The sequence below is a fragment of the Cygnus olor genome, chromosome 2 (genome assembly GCF_009769625.2).
Source record: "Cygnus olor isolate bCygOlo1 chromosome 2, bCygOlo1.pri.v2, whole genome shotgun sequence".
NCBI classification, from domain to species: domain Eukaryota; kingdom Metazoa; phylum Chordata; class Aves; order Anseriformes; family Anatidae; genus Cygnus; species Cygnus olor.
In genome coordinates, this window is record NC_049170.1 from 43,797,544 (window position 1) to 43,815,186 (window position 17,643).

Consider the following 17,643-nt stretch of genomic DNA (forward strand, 5'->3'; position numbering starts at 1 on the left):
AGGCAATTCTGCGTATAACTGGATCAAAGTATTTTAAGAATTTTTATTAAGACATAGAAAAGCTTTCATATAGTACAAGAACTGTAGTCAGGAGCAGAAGAATGACTCTTATAAGCTTAAAACATCTGGATAAAAAGACAATTTCACAATATTGCAACAGAAGTAGCCCTTAAGTCTTTCTATATTCAAAAGAATTGCCAAATGATACTAGAGAGTAACACTGTACAAAACACTTCTGCATTGAGAGAAAGGTGGAATAAATTAGTTGCAGGGCTTGTTCAGAATCAACATTAAACAGAATTAGCATTCTCAGACTAGGCAAGTAATGCTAAATTTTCTGTAGAGTCATCCGATTACAATTAGCTCTACTAGTGCACATAAAAGTCAAAGGCTTCATTTTAATTTTCAGACTCCCTTCATAATGATATAGGTTTACAAGTATCATTTACATTTGCATTTGTGTAACTTGTGAGATTGCAAACAGGTTTTCTGTGGGTGTAAGATTAAATTTAGCTCTGTGTAAGGCCAGAGAGTTTTAGAATATTTACACTAATGTGACAAATCAGCTCCAGACAATGTTCACTCAACTCAACCCCAGAATTAGAATCCTCTTTGTACAGTAAATACATTAACAATCCCCCCAAAGTGGTAATAAATAATGAGCTGTTGGCTTCTTGCAGAGCTTGTCACTGTATCACAATTGACAAACTGTACAAAACTGCATGTGTCACATGTCTTTTTCCAGCACGTACACCTTTGAAATATTTAATTGCATTTACTACCAGCTGTGGCATGCACCTGATAGAAAAAATGCGAGCTTACTGCACCCCCATCTATTACTGGCAGTGATTTCAATTTGATTTAGCTTGTCCAGTAAGTTGTATTTATTAAACTATTTTATATACAGACTAGCATATTAACATGCTGTGAAAACAGTAATTCCCATATAAAACACTGAAATGAACAGGTATCAAATAGAAAATTTCAGTTGACATTAACCTAAATCTTGAAACAAACAACGCATTTACTTCAAACCCATGATAAAGACAGAAATCACTATCATCTAAGCACTTCTCTAACTTCCAAATGCATCGTAATTTACAGATTAACATGTTTCAGCTTACCCATAAGGTACCAACACTTTTTTTTTTTAATATATCCAGCAAGCTCCTGCATCTCTTTAAATAGGCTTTTCTCCCCTTCAAGAACACTCCAAATAAAACAAAATAGAAAATACTTGTCACAACAGTTACCACCACACCATTACACAACGTAAATGCACAGGAGGGGAAAGAAGAGGGTTGGAAAAGCAGTGCTAGGGTGAACTCAGGTTATTCATTGCTTCAGCCTCGGCCTCCATCATACTTACACCTTATTTACATTTTGCTCCTGGTAACCTTTTGACTGATCATTGCAAAGAAAGAGTAGATCAAAGATAAAGCTTCAAATGCACCAACATCCCATATTCTGACACTGGATATCAAAGTTCCAGTGACTTTCAAGGAAACTTAAGGGTTCCCAGTGGTCAAGCATTTTTATTTATTTACTTACTTATTTAAAAAGTGGCTTAACAAACGTAGATACAAAGCAGATCTTAAATGGGGACTTTAGAAAGCAGAACTTATTTGCAGCTCATACACCTCAATTTCATCCTCAAAAAGGTCTCTGAAAAGCAGCAAAAACAGGTGAGGCTCAGCTGATTTTTCTTCATCTATTCTGAATATTTCATAGGAGCTGTCCCATCTACTACATTTGTCACCAGCTTTTGCTTTAATTGCTGGGAAAATTTTTCCATACTATTAATATACTAAAAGTCTACCACCTCAAGTGGAGGGGGGGAACAAACCACTTTTCCCGGCATTCAATTGTTATAGCTTAGATTTAATATCGATGAATGGAAATTAGAGTTAAGATAATGTCTAAAATATGAATATAAGTACCAGAGGATGATAATCAAATGAGAAGGATTTTATTACTAAAAAGTAAGCATGCTATAATTTATATCTAACAGTATGGCAAGAAAAAATATCTTTCTTTTTGCTTTGCTAGTCATCTACATACAGATCCCATCAGCAAGACAGTTGATTTCTCCTTCTTCCTACTGCATGAAGGAAAAAGGACATAATAGGCATATTTTCTACTTACCTAAACTACAGATACCAGGAAAAATAATCCACACGTACCTATCTGGATATGTAACTGCTGCATCTGGTTTTGGAGCGTGAGAGAGATGGCTGAACATTTATATTATCCTGGATATATAGTTCATCACTGATAAGCAAAACCACAGAATATTTGGTAGAAAAAGTTTGCATCACTTAATAATGTCTACAAAGAGCCCAGAAATTAATTTCTTACCAAAGCTGTTATTTGTGAATGGTAATTCAAATATCCAGAGAAAATAACATTCTTCAAAACAGAACTATCAATTAAAATATCTAAATTTTTTGTATATGGATAATTTTTATGTATTTTGTGTTTGCTCTCATTAGCATAGGCTACAAACATTGGATGTTCTGAAAATCTCTCTGGCTAGGGACAAGTGCAAGGATGGCAGTTTGGCAATGTGGACAACCTCTCTATCCCACAAGATTTTAGATGCAACCAGTAATAGCAGTCATTTTCTGACTCAAGTAATACCTTGCTCATTTTAGGAGATCCTTCACTATGAAAGAAGTATGTGAAGTCCATTTTGCAGAAATGCATCTTGATACTAATACCTAGTAAATGTAGACAAGCTGACATACAGATGATGCAAGCAGTGGGAATAATCACAAAACCTGTATCTTAGGTGACAAATAGGTCTGTAATCTTTTTCCTTCCCAGCAAAAGCAATCTGCCAGGCATCTGAAAGCAACAACATTATCTGGATATTCACTATTATGACAGCTTCACTAACACACACACCCTTTATTTTTTCAGAATCTCTGGGAACAGAGGTCTTTTTATACACAAAGAACAAACTCAGAAAACTTTCCTTTCCTACTCTGAAGAATTGTTTCAACTCTGACCTGTGACCATATTTGGGTGGTAAATGTAACAGTATAACAGTAGAGAGGACCAGATAACAGAGATTTAAGAATAAAAAGCTTTGGTTTGTTGTTATGAAAAAATTTGTGTAATGTGAAATACAGGCAATCTACATCTATGCTGCATTATAGCCTGTGTAAGCCTTCAGAAAAATATACTAGAAACAAACTATGGAAGCGATTATGTTTTCTTCAGAATAAAATCATCAGTGAGTCAACATTCTTTTAAACACAGGGATTCTCAGTTGGGTTACCTACAGCACTGTAACGTTGTTATGCACTAAATCATGTTTGTTGGACACCTTTTTTCCCTATATGAACACATCTTCTTCATAAGGAAATTCCTCTTGCTTATCTTCACTTTCATAAACCAAAAGCAGTCAGTACTGAAAAGCAGCTGAAAAGCAGCTCATTCCTAAGCACAGACTTCACAGAAAAAGATTAAGTATCAGCACCAGTCCATGCATCTTGTGAGCATCTCTCATTAAATGAGAGCCACTGAATTACAACACTGTTTAATGTGAAACCTAGAACACCAGAGGACTTTGTAGTACTGCATAAATTCTGCAAGAACTGCAAATAAATATTTTTCATTACTGGTATCATCAGAAAAGAGGAAAACAGCAACATGAAGAACAAAAAAAGAAAATGTTCAAAGAGAAAAGCCCCACTGACTTGTCCTAAATAGAGGCAAAAAAATGTGAAGGCTAGTGTAAACCATAGTGAATTTTATGCTAATCTAAAAACACAAGAAAAATAATACAGTATCACAAAATAAAGAATTCCAACAAAACCTATTTCTAATGCTAGAGAGTTATTAGTGAAGAAAGGCTTCCCAGAAGATACTCTCAAAACAGAGAATCAAATTTTTAGAAGCAAAATGACTATAAATACAGCATCGGACACTACTCAAAATAAGTTACCATTTACAAGCTTGCAGACTACAGTGTGGCAGGACAGACTCCCAGCACCAGCCAGGCAAAACTTTAGAGACTGTGAGGGGTCTGAAAGTCACATACACCTGTGACTTTTGGGGAACTAAGGACAGAAGACTGCACTGAGCTGCAGGCTGGTAAAGGAGGAACATGGAGGAAAGCATGGTAGATTTTACTCTCTAGACTTCCTTCTGTATTAGGATGTATCCCTCTCTAGACTGAGATCCTTGGGGAGAAACCTGAAGAACTAGGAGCAGCGTGCCTCTCACTCCCAACAAAGAAGGGAAAGACAAACACTTTTTGGTAAGGGACTCAGCAGGTAGTGTTAGTCACCCACCATCCCATACAGCATGTTAGTAAGGAAAGGCAGCACACTCAAATGAACCTTCACTCACATCGATAGAATCCCTAATGCTTTAATGTTCTGCTTTGACCAGAGAAATGCTCAGGTACTTGTTCAGACTCCAGAGCAAGCAGTCACTGGTCATCAGAATGCAGGTCTCCTATTTGATAGTTGGAAATCACTGCCTTTACAGCTTATGACTTATAAACAATACCATAAAAGAAAGTAAAAAGCCAAAGAAGGATTTATATTCTTTCTAGTATGCTTTCACACTACATCCATTTATAAACTTAGAAAATGCAGGGAGGTCCCAAGACAGAGCATGACTCTTCTCAGAGGTGCACAGCAATAGGATGACAAGCAACAGACAAGCTGAAGCACAGGAAATTCCAGTTAGACACTGGAAAGAAAAAATTACCACGAGGATGGCCAAATACTGCAAAAGGCTATGCAGACAGGTTACAGGACCTCCACCCCTTTGGAGGGTTTCAAGACTTGGCTGGACATGACCCTGAGCAACCTGATCTGAATAGGTTTGCTTCGAACAGCTGTTTGAACTGCATGACTGCTAGAGAAGCCTTCCCACCTGAAACCACAGGTGGGTAGAATCGCCAGAGCCCATCATCGCAGGCAGAAAACCCCTATGTTTTTCTAACAAGACCAGATGAAACAGCTGAGGCCAGTTTGGATGATGCTTCACTTAGCAACATAAAGCAATTCCAACCTGAGACAAATACTCTTTGTAAAAGAGCTTAACCCAACTTACTGAAGTCTAATTAAGTTACTGATAGCCTTAATGAGCTGGGTAAGCTTACTAATAGACAGTGTGACCAAGTACACCTATATAAACGTGCTAAGAAATAAAACTGACAGCACAAAACAAATCAATTAGCACACAACAAATCAATTAGTGCACAATCTTGAAATAAAATTAATACTGGCTTTGGAGCTAGTTTTGCAGAGGGCACAAGTTTTACAATAAGCAGAATAAACAATCAATCCTTTTTAACTCAGTTTTTAAACTTTACTGCAAGGGAACCTGATTTCTTTATATTCCAATGATTAATTTTCATTGAAATTCACTGGTAATTATGGAATGCCAAATGAATCAGAGCCTCACGTTTAATCAAATTAGATGTAAATTTTGTATTAGTTTCTTTTTATTTTAAGTAGAATATTACTCTTAAATATATCTTACAGATATTAGATAGAATACATGCATTTTGGGTGTTGGACTGATACAACAAAAATGGAAGGGCTTCCACAGGAGATTAATTTGCACCTACTATTTACATAAAAGATTTTACTAGAGATTGTTTGCTGACACAGTAACTAGAAAGTCCAGAAAGCTACCCCCCAAAAAAATCAAGATTAGTTAGATTATCTTAGTCATTGTCTATCAGTGCTGCTGTAGCAGGCTTACGGTCATTTAATTCTACTTTTAGTATAATTGTACATTTAATCCCTAAATATATCTTCCCTGGAAATTTTCAATTGATTATCTCAGAGTTCATTTTTCAGATGGTCTGATAGTGAATGGATTAACTGGTAACATCTTTGCCCAGAGGTTAAATTTGTCTATTCAAGTCATTACAGGCCATTTACCGTGCTCTTCAGCCCAAAAAGTACTTAATCACGCAGAAGGCAAAAAGCAGAACACGCTCAGAAATCCTGTAATGTCAGTATCAAACAATGAAAAGGGACTCCGTAATACTAAAAATATTACTTTCCTACCCTGATCTGTTTTCTTTCCATTACTGCATTACTTTCCATTATTGGTGGCTAACACTGTATGCTCATTGCTAAGCTGATCTCCCAACATTAATTACACACATTTATGTCAAGGACAAAAAGGAACTAGGAAACACTTGGAAGAAATTACACTAGGAAACAGCGTCTTGGACAAGTCTGCCAAGAGACAAATATCTACAGAAAAGATAATATTGAATTAGAGATCACTTCTTGCATCTAGCTTAGTTTCTAAAATTACAGAAACACTTGAAATTATTTCTTAGCACCTCTAGCACATTCTGTAATGGCTCTAAAGGCTAAAGGGCTCTGTAGAGGATGACATATCATTGTATTAGGATCCATACTAATTTAAAGATAGAAAACAACTTCAGCCTGAAAGAGACTACTACATGAAGAGATTGGACAAAAACACACAATCTTTTAAGAACTAAGAACAAAACAGTTCAGTGCCTCCTGTGCAAATAGCACGGTTCCTTCTTACAGCTGAAAATATTAAAGTTCAGATCATATAGGGGACAGAAATATCCTTAATGATCTAGAGTTGACTGCACTTGTGCTGGACTGACAATCACTATCACAGTTAAAACCTGGTTAGATAATCAGAGCTAAGCCTCGATCCTAGAGAGCTAAAACTTCAATCCTATTAAAAAGACACTTCAGTATGGAACATGCATACAGTTCTCACGCACACAAGCAAGAGAAAGTTAGGGACAGGAAAGCAGAGAGACTGCAGAGATGCCAGATCCACAGGATAGTAGGAATCAGCTGGCATGGCAAGTTAAGGCATAAAAATCACATCAAGAGAGCTAAATTGCAGATGTAGCTACAGCATGATTTTTGTAATAATTCTTAACCAAACTGTTAGATCAAAAGAAAATTACTCCTTCCCTCTCAGGTCTCCCATACGAACAGCCTCTTTCCCATTTGTATTTGGCTGTCAGGGGAAGTATTTGGCCTGCAGTCACATTTTGTTTGCTCAAGAGGGGAATTCTGACACCCACGATGACAATTAGTGGAACTGGAAGAGTAGTGCTCACATGGAAGTGATTCACAACTTTATTCTACTAAAGCACAAAGTTATTACAATTGAATTTATTATGAGACCCAGTATTTCAAAACTAATCAATTTCAAGCCTTTGAGAAAGAAATTACAGAATTGTAAACCATTACATGAAGGAAGCAGGTCATTGTTCGTTGCAGACTGAACAAGGATCAAGTTCACATCACCATTCTGAAGAGCGTACACAGGCCTACTTGTCATGTGCTGCTTTACAGGAAAAATCCTATATAATACCTTGAAATTATAGCTTAAATCAAAAAGTCCAACCAGGTTCATCAGGGTATGCACTAAATATATTTTGAGTCATCTCACACCCGATGTAGAATAGCTCTGTTCAGATCAGCCTTTATTCCTACTTGTGCTGGATGCTTCAGGTGGACTGACCAAAAACATCCAAAAGTGTAAACTAAATAAAAACTTAAAGATTGGAAGTATGAAAGCATGAAAAATGAAAGATATCTGCACTTCACTGTCAGCGGTTACTTTCTCCAGTTAAGATGTCAGGCTTTAAGCTAATGCTGTCCCATATCACAACCCAAAAATGCAATTCTCATTTGGGAAGAAAAACCAGTAACACCAACAGTAACAACAAAGGAGATGATAAAAGAGGCAAGGAAATACACATGAAAATCATTTCTGCTACAAGATCTTTTATTTTTTCAGTTAGTTTAAGCAATATCTCAAATGATATCCCTATACTTAGATGCAAGAAACACCCTTAATAACAAAAGCAAGTAAACACCAACACATTGTTTAAAAATAAGACTCTTTAGCTGCTACATTATTTCACCAGGGGAGAAATTCGAACCTGAAACCCTAATTGTGTGACCAACTAAAAATAAACGTTTTACTTCAGTTATATATGGTATCAAAACTCAACTCTTGAACTTATACCCCTCAAGAATGCTTATGTATTAAAGCAAAATTGCATCAGGTGTGCCTTGTTATTCTAGAGGAGTATTCTAAAGATCCATGCTTTCTTCATAAAGATATAAAAAACACAGAAAAAAAACAAGTCATTGGTTTGTTAATGATGTTTCTTAATGCAGTGCTACAAAGCCTCTACATGCTGTGCTGAGAATTAACATAGCCATCACTAAACACATTCAGCAACTTGGCCACGTTGCCAGGAAACTGCTGCCAGCAGCAGCCTCCTATATCAGGGAAGATTCCCAATAGTACCCCCTCCAACACAACAAACATCTCTGTTTTCCTCTTAAGATCACTCCTGATCCACAAACCTAAAATGATCATTTCCTTATAAGTAACGTTCTAGAAGAGAAGTAGCCAAGTCGGTTGTTCGTCAAGGGCCGCAACTTAATGGTGTTTCCTATTTCAGACTGCAGGTCAATTCACAATTTGTTTAGTTGGTACATCTAATATATTATGCTGAATGTCAGCCAAAAAGCTCTCTCCCATTTCTTTGGGGTATAGCTTCTAAGGGACAGAGTCATGGTCAGATACCATAAAAAGTACAGAATTCTATTAAAAAAAAAGCCTAGGCACAGTCAAAGAAGAAACCAGAATTAGTTTTGATAGCACTGAAAGAGGAACCAGCATTCTCTTGCCATGACTTCTTTAAAATTAAGGATCACTTCTCCTAGAAGGGATATTTTGCAAGCTAGCCCCATTTACACGCTATCAACTTATACAGAGATGAGGACCAGCCAGGGATTAAAACAAAGAAAACACAAAAGAACAACAATTTGTTTTGTTTTGGTGTGGGGTGTTGGTTTTTTTTTTTGTTGTTGTTGTTGTTTTCCTTTCTTTTTGAAGAAAATCATTGAGAGAACTGAGCATCGTTTGAATGACACTTGTGGATTCCTCTTTTTTTTTTCCTTCCACACCTAAAAGCAACTACCAGATAAACAAAAAAAATTCAGGGTCTTCAACATCACGAGTTTCTTGACAATGACATCTAGACGCATTATCTCATTCTCTACTTATGTCACTGCCATTACTAACAAGGATGTATCTGGACCAGGAAATAAGTGGAATATGGTGATTTGCAGTTGCTTTTATGTATAATTTCACATACTAAGTAACTAGCACAGTCACTGCTTTTTATACCTTTGAATGTAAACTGGGTACTTAGTGCCACTCTTACTCAGACACGACAGGACAGAATATATTTGAAAATATGCTGAAATGGACATGTGGAATTTTTTAAAAAGTGTTAAGCAGAACACTTTTGATAGCTTAGAAAATTATATTTAAAGAAGTCAGACACCATCTCCTGGGTGACTGTCTGGGTCAGATAGCATCCTTAGCAAGATAACAATTGCTCAAAAGATTTTTCTCTTCTACAAAGCCTGTTCTTCTCCAACCCTCCATTCTCTAGTCACAGCACCAGGAAGCTCCAGCCCCCTCTTTGACACTTTGCTCAGGTTATACAGCTGAGCAGAAAACCTGCAGCATTCTAGAAAAATTTGATCTCTTCTCCCAGGCAAAGATCTGACCCCAGCAATCCAAAAAGGTATAACCATAACAGGGCATGACAGCTTGCTAGACCTGAAGCTGAACATGAAAACAACAAAAGCCCTAACTTATGTTAGATGCAACTGTTCACCTCTTCCACAAGTCCAGTTTTGTGCCTCAGTCTTCCAATAGCACACTGGTATCCTGATCAAAACTGAAAATCCATCTGATACTTTTGAAAGAACACTTCAATTTCTGAGTCAACAGTATCAATCTTGGATGGCATGAAGCACACAAAGACTCTGTGGAATGGATATAGCTTTGGGAAAAGCTTCCAGTAATGAATCCTGATTCAAGCTATTTTCTGGTGCAAAACCAAATTTCTGCTTAACAAATTGTACTTCCATAACAAAATTTACGTGTGCAAATCCAGATGCTACCTATTGCTTGCGCCAAAAACACAATCCTCAGGTGAGCTTTATATAACCTAAAAATCTTTCCTATTTTTAAGGGCTAATGCCCCAGAGGATCCAAATGCAAGCTGCTGATTTCAGGAAGATATCCCACAAAGCACTGAGTATTCTGTACTAAAAACAGTGTTATGCTCCCTTGCTTATTATATTCATCCCTCCAAGGGTACTCCCTTCTCAATAAATTATGAGTTCCATGAGCAAAGCAAGCGTAACTGATTATCTCCCATCGACAAAAGAAGGGGAGGAGCTGAGACTGAAAATATAGATAGATAGACAGTAATTGAAAACAAGTCATAAATGGCTCAGCTCAACTGCAAAATGGTCCTCTAAAAAAAAATAAATCTAATGAAACAAATTGCCACTTATCAGTGAGTAAAGAAGTAACTTTCAAAACAGTATTCTTAAATATCTGCTTGTCTTAAGAAGACAAAGAATTGCATTTGACTTATATGAAAAAGAAATGATACAACCTCCTAGTAAGAAACAAATATAATTAATTTAAACATTGAGAGTATTGGACATTGTAACAGAATTTGAAATTACTGTCTAAGGACAAACCTGGAAGAGTACCAAAGTAACAAGTAATATTAAAAGAAATCTAGTTTAGCCCAGGATCTTTTGAACTACAGTCAACTCAAGATACTACAAAAGAACTGGAAAACCAAACAGCTTTATTGATCTCCCCAGCCATTACACATTTTGTTAAAGGCAATATATTTTAATTTAAGCCATTCCAATTGCCAAAGAGCATTCACTTGTAGTAAAGGGTTTCTTCAGCTCTCTCAAAAACGTCTTTCCAGTTCTCCAGGTCTCATGTGCTCCAGGTGCCCAACAATCTGTGAAGTCTCAGTGTGAAGTGTTTTCCTGGTGGGCAGCACTGGTATCCAGAAGCAGACAGTAGAAGCTGGAGACGTTTGGCATGGTGAGAGACTGTCTGTGCATCAGATGCCTGATATGTAGCTATGAGCCTCCTCAAAGAGTCGATGCTTCAGAACTGCCCTTTACCAAGTAAATGCCACAAAAGCACAAATCAACAGGCTGGTGCAGGATGACGTGGACAAGTTTTGCCCATAATCACTTAACAGAAAAAGGGGTCAGAAAGCAATGCAGTACTCTTCAACTCAGAGAATAATCAGCTGTGCCCAGAGGCATACAAGAGCACTCAGCAACATGGAAGAAGTAGTAGCAAGCAAATCTTGTGGTCATAATGTCTCCTATCTGTCTCAAACCAGCATAAAAAACAAGCAGCTCTTCCTATCACCAAGAAGATAGGTATGTATACTGACATACTGTTAATGGGTTCTAAAATTGAGAAGGAAATTATATGCTTGCCACAGTCCACTGTCTGTCTCCAAAGTACCTCAGAGAAGCAAAAGCACAGAGCAATATGTAAACATTTTTTTCTGGTTTTCAGTGTGCGCTTTTGCGCAAGACAGCATTTAAACAACTATTCCAAACAAATAGGGTACCATAAAGAGAAAGTACAGTAAGCTGTATTAATACAAGCATCCACTGTCGCACGTGGTTTGCATCTAATCAATGTCAAGTCTCAGATACAATAGAAATGGCCTGCTTACCTCAGTATTTGGCTGTAGTGTCTGTCCATCTTGGGTTGCAGATGGTACTATTGCCCACGTAATGTTGGCACTAGCAGATGATAAGGAGCTGAGGGCACCATTTTTCAGTTGCTCTGTGGAATGTGACTTGGGCCCAGGCCATCCCAGGATACCTTCTGAAGCAGAAAACAGATCTCAACTTACAAGAAGCAGATTAAAGATTGTTTTTTTCCACTCCTCTCATCATTCTATTCATATTAATGAACCTGTTTTCTGTTCCCATGCTCAGCTTTACTTCAGTAACAAAAATACTCCAGCATCTTCTATGCCAATCATTTTTTTTTTTTTTAAGTCAATGAAGGAAGATTTTACATTATTCCTACCAGACAGAATTACACGTAAAGATTATACAGACTGACACACCTTGTTGATTAAAACAAGCAAGTGTACTCCACCCAGTGTTTTAATAGTTAAGAAGTTATCCAAGTCAACATTCCTGCATCTAATACAGTGAAGATATTTACCATTTCTTATAAACATAGATTGGTACCAGAAGAAGAGTGCCTAACCATTTAGTTTTTGCATCAAACCCCAGTCCAAGGACTAGTTCAGGTAATATCCTGTCCACTCCTCCCATTTACTCTGCCTGAAATCAGAGTTTCACTTAGCAGCTGTACTTTATTTCTGAGTGTACTAGAACTAAAGCCCTTCCTAGATTCAGTGCTAAAATGTTTTACCTGTACCAAGACCACAGTTCGGAAGAGTTCTCATTAGGAAGATACACATTAAATAAGAATCAAACAGAACTAGACATCAGAACAACCTCTATTTCTGGGGACACCTGATTCCCAGGACAGGCCAGTATTTAGGGAAGATAACAGAAAAAACGATCAGCTAGGAAGGCACAGTTCCTTCCTCACTGCTCTAAACATAGTATCACCATTCAAATCAGTAGCCCTCAGCACAGGGCTTAAATTTCAGCTATTAATTACATGCTGTTATAAAATGCAGAGATATGGATAAGAAAATTGCAGCTTTTCAGTCATTACCATGATATGTATATGAAAACACAATTAGTGCCACCAGGAGAATCTCTTTCTCTCATCACTGCCAACATTTTGTGATGATCCCAATGAACACTATTTACATTAAAGAATGTGCAATTTCTCCTTCTTTATCACCAGTGGTTAACAGAGGTTGCCTCCTAATTAAGATAAATGGTTTGATCCGATGAGATAATGCTGTGTACTGTTATAATATCTTAATATTTGTATTATTAAATATAGGTCACAAATCCTATAGCTGAAATCTTACTAAATTCCAAAGATAAAATAATTACAGAACATTCCTGTCAGCTAAAATGGCACTAAATTATGATGGCATGATAAAGCTTCAGGGTCTCCTTGCTTAGCGTGATTGTGTGGCACCAACCTTTAAATAAGCAAATAATGTAAAATGATTTTCAAAGATCGAAGAAAATGGAGAAAACACATCTTTTCCTTTTTTTTTTTTAGTATCTATTTCACACAATGACTCAAATTTCCCACTGATGAAAGAACATCATCTCTGTGGCCCTCATATCAGGCCTTTACTTTTACATACTGCAAAGGCTTTTGGGTTACAGTAACTCTGAGGACTATGCCAGTAGATGTTTTAAAGTCCAGACTGAGTTGTGCAAACCACAAGAGAGAAAATAGTCTCTTTGACTGGCCATACACATTGGTCTTACATATCATGAAGCCAACATCTTATCCCATTCCAAAAGTGAAATTAAATCTACACATGATATCAGTATATGTGGCAAGAAATGAAGAGTTCTGTGACTGTGCTCATTTTGCTTGCTCTTTAGGTCTTGAACAATTAGGAAAAAAGGATAACCACAGATCCCTCAAAACAAGGTCTGATTCAGAGGATAATCTGAAGATTTTTCTGGCAGATCCCAAATGAACTGTCACTCTGCATGGGAGGAAGGAAGCATACCTTCAGCATTTAAGGATAAAACTAAGTTAGAAAACTTCAAATAAAGAAGTTTGTTCCTTGGAGAGGAATTCACAAGGCTGTACATTGCTAAAACTTTTTTCTTTTATTTCTGTCTTTCTGGTGTTAATTAATACAGATTTCAGAGAGGGAACAAAAAAAACAGAAAAACTTGTTTCACTTCAATAAAGAGTTTTATGGAGCATACCTATGCTTCTCATTCTTCATTACTTTGCAGTAAGTTATCTTGGTCTATTTTTCTGTTTCTCCCTGTCAAACAGCTGAAAAGTGAATTATTATCATTATTTTCCTATTACAGAGAAACTAAAAAAAATTGAACTTACTGCTCTTTATGCAACTCTTTGAAAATACATCATCCACTCATTTCCTTGGGCTATCTGTTTTCTCTCTTCACACACAATCTATTTGGCCTTTACTTTTTAATTAATATATTTTTTTAATAAATTCATTTCTGTAAATAGCCACAAGAAAAAGCCATTTGAATAAACACCTTGCTTCAGAGGAAATTTGCAAGTGTGAACATTTACTTAGCCATCATTTACATATTTTTTTAAAAAACACTACATCAGTTTTGCTCTTCAGTACAAACACACCTAGTAAAAAGGCTATTTACTTCTTCATTTTTCTCCCCACGTTTTAAACCCTCTCACAGAAATAGAATCTGTTAGAACTATGGAAGCGTGTTTTTCCTTCTGTCCCAGGGGCAGTGCTATCTCTTGCAGAAGAGTATACCTTGTCAGCTTAATCAGTTTTTTAAGCAGATCTTAACTATACCTTAGGATCTAGCCAACACCACGAGGATGGCTAAGAGTTAAGGTCCAAAGGATATACCACATCTGTTTCCCAAACATCTCTTCATGTGAGAAAAATCATTGTATTACAGTCTGCCTGCCTGAAACCAGACTACTCCGCAGAACAGACATATGCAGTAAAAAACAGTCATATACCACAGAAACCTAAATTAAAAGTCAGCTCTCCAAACAAGTTGAAAAATTTCCAAGCCTAGTTCCAAAGTACCATCAGGGAATATCTGACAATCTTTAATCTGCAAATCTGCATTCTCGTTTCATCCAAAGGGAGTTGCCATATACCCAATATAGTCCCCTACTTCCCAAACAAAAGCAAAGTGTGAAGAGAGAATTCATTAGAAATAATCTTCAAATCAAGTTAAGATCAGAATAAATCCTCTACACAGAGGAATTGAGAAGACACAAAAACACAACTCCTACTCCACTCACATATCAGTTGTATGACAGAAATGGTCTTATGTGTGCTAGTAGAAATTACACTTGCCACAAAATAGTATAAGTAGTTGTTATCTACTTATTGAATCAAAGTATTTTATTGGAATTTATCCTCCTTTCCCCAGCCTAAGCAGGTATCTGTAAATAACATGATCCACCCTAACAGAATTGCCATCTTCACTGCCTTATGGTGTACTAGATTTTCTATCACTAGTTCATTACCATTCTTCTAAAGACTTCATGAAAAAAATAAAAGAAAAAATATAGTATGAGAAAGAAAGTTTAATCTTCAATGTTCATTAAGAATGGGAAGAAACTGCTGTCACTGTCTGCTTTTAAGTAAGATTTTTGTTTTGTTCTCAGTCCTAGCCTAAGACAGCAGACTGAAAGGTAAATTCAATTCTTCTTTGATGCATTCCATCATTCTAAAGAAGTTCTCCAGAAAGACATTCACAAATGCTACTTTATTATTTGCTTTATGACTATAAAAAGCACCACACCAATTAAAATAAAACATCTGTTTCTGTAGTAAACTATGCAGAAATTGGAAAGGATGTACCAAATACGCTATTAGTAAAAACAACCAGATCTCTGCCACCTGCATGATGTTGGTTATATGGTTCCAAGGGAGAAAAACTAGGCCTAATTTCCCTGGAAGTTCAGTATATATGTATACACAAAACTATAGCTCTCATAGAAAGTACCCAAAAATGAGCTGTCTTCCAGCCCCTTGACACCAATTTCTACTGCAATGAACAGGCAGCAGATAAACCCCAACAAGACAGAGAACACTTCTACACAAGCTAAGTACAGCACCCAGCCACAACCTGCTCTCCTTTCCCTATAGCAATGCTACAGTTCAAAAAAAAACATCTATTTCAGATGGCACAACAGAGAGTATCCTACCCAAGTGCCCTCAGGAGAAATGGGTTTCCCTTTCACAGTTGCACAAAGCAGAAGGAAGGGAAATTATCCCCAAAGGGGAGGTTTGGAGTAGATTTTTTCAGTTAAGCAGTGTAGACCATTTTCTTTCTTTGATTCCAGTTTTCTAGGTACCTGGTGTACCTTCAAACTATGTTTTCCTATAACTGATGCATGAAACATGCTTAACACCTACCCTAATTCTACAACAAAACCTTTCTATTTTTAAGTCCTCTGGTGTTGGCTTATAGACTAACAAAAAAAAACCACCACATTTTTTCCCAGCACAATTGTAACCTAACATCTATTGCTAAAACTCTTACAATACACTGTAACAAACATTCCCTTAACAATTCAACATTAGCCCTCAAGGAGAGGCCAAAATTAGATGTGTATTCCTTCCATGGCCAGGGACAGATGCAACAGCTTTGTCACTCTACTGAATCTTACAGCAGGCTCAACGAGCAACAGCAAGCTGCACATCTGTTTTTCAGATTAGAAGAACAATATTGTATTTGCAAATGCTGGGCAAGGACTAGAAAATAATGCTGTCTTTCAAAAAAAAGAAGAGCATATAAGGAATCATGTATTAGCATATACATAAAGCAGCAAACTGTTTTGGTTGGTCTCAACAGAAGCAAATCTAGTGCTGATGCATTTAAGGGGAACCTGACTGTGGAATTCAGTATGTTACAAAGGTAATAACGATTTTTTTCTCCCATCTTCTTTCCTCATCCTTTCCTGCCCCCAGGCATTCTGGGGGGAGTTGGGGGTGGCAGGCACTGAGCAAGAAAGAGGACTCCCCTGCACAATTTTCTCTCCTCTTGCCGTCTGTACTACAGAAGAATTTCTATTTGTCATTTATCTCCAAGTTAAAAGCATCTAGATTTTCTTTCCTGTACATTTATTTTCTCAAAAGGAGGAACCAGAGAATCTGGTAAAATAAAGTTCAAATACATCCCCCCCCCCCCCCCAGGACTCCAGAATCATTTTCAGTCTACTTCTTGCCATGGAAGAAAAAAATTTAAAAAGCAGCATTTGCACACCCAAATGAACCTCAGAAAATACGTAGTGAGGATGATCGTGTGTTTTTGTTGTTGTTGTCTTTTAAAGGTAAACTAGAAATAACTCCTCAAAGAAAAAAAAAAGAAACATTCTATTACACACTTCAGAAAAGTGGTATGTGTAAATTAAAAATATACGAGGGAATTTCTGGCTGGGACATCATTTATTCAGTAAATGAATGTCTGACGTGAAACAGTTCAAATAAAGGATTTATCTGCACAGGCTGCTGAATGCAAGACAGGATTCTATTTGCCAAGATATTAAAATAAAAAGCAGACCTAAAACACAGCATAAGGTGATAAATCTGCTTTAAAACAAATTACTTGAGTTTGCTGCATTCTCAGTTTGGGACAGGAGGAAGGACATTAACCATAGCAGTCAACAGGCTTTAGAGACACTCTTCTGCCAAAGGCTACACAAGGGAAAAAGTAACACCAAAAGTTTTAAAGCTTTACATAGAGACAAGGTTTCTCCACTGCATTTTTATTTAAAAAGCCACCTGCTTCCTGTCTGCATGCCAAATAAATCTGATCCTCTTGCAAGGCACATGAGCATTTGCTAATGCTGATTAGCAAATACTACACACTACACTACTAGGTGACATCCTTGGCCAACTGAAAAATCTTTGAAATGCTTCTTCCTCCTACAAAAAAAAAAAATCCCAAACCCCAATGAAACTCATAAGTATAGGTGCAATCCCTCATTTTCACCTCGCGCTGTATGTAACCAATACTTTCAGCTAATATCCTTCTCCAGCACATTTTCAAATAAGGAAAAAAATTACAAAGAATTTAGCCAGAGATCAATGCATATACTTCTAATGGAGACAGCTAGATATGAATTTGACAT

The 17,643-nt window shown here is 36.9% G+C and overlaps 1 protein-coding gene across 1 annotated transcript in view; it reads right to left on the reverse strand.

Annotated features, from left to right (window-relative positions):
* The window catches only part of OSBPL10 (oxysterol binding protein like 10), a 115,505-nt gene that overhangs the window by 28,710 nt on the left and 69,152 nt on the right, over positions 1–17,643 (reverse strand). Inside the window, 1 exon segment of the mRNA XM_040550450.1 lies at positions 11,588–11,742. Within this exon segment, the coding sequence (XP_040406384.1) occupies positions 11,588–11,742 (155 nt within the window).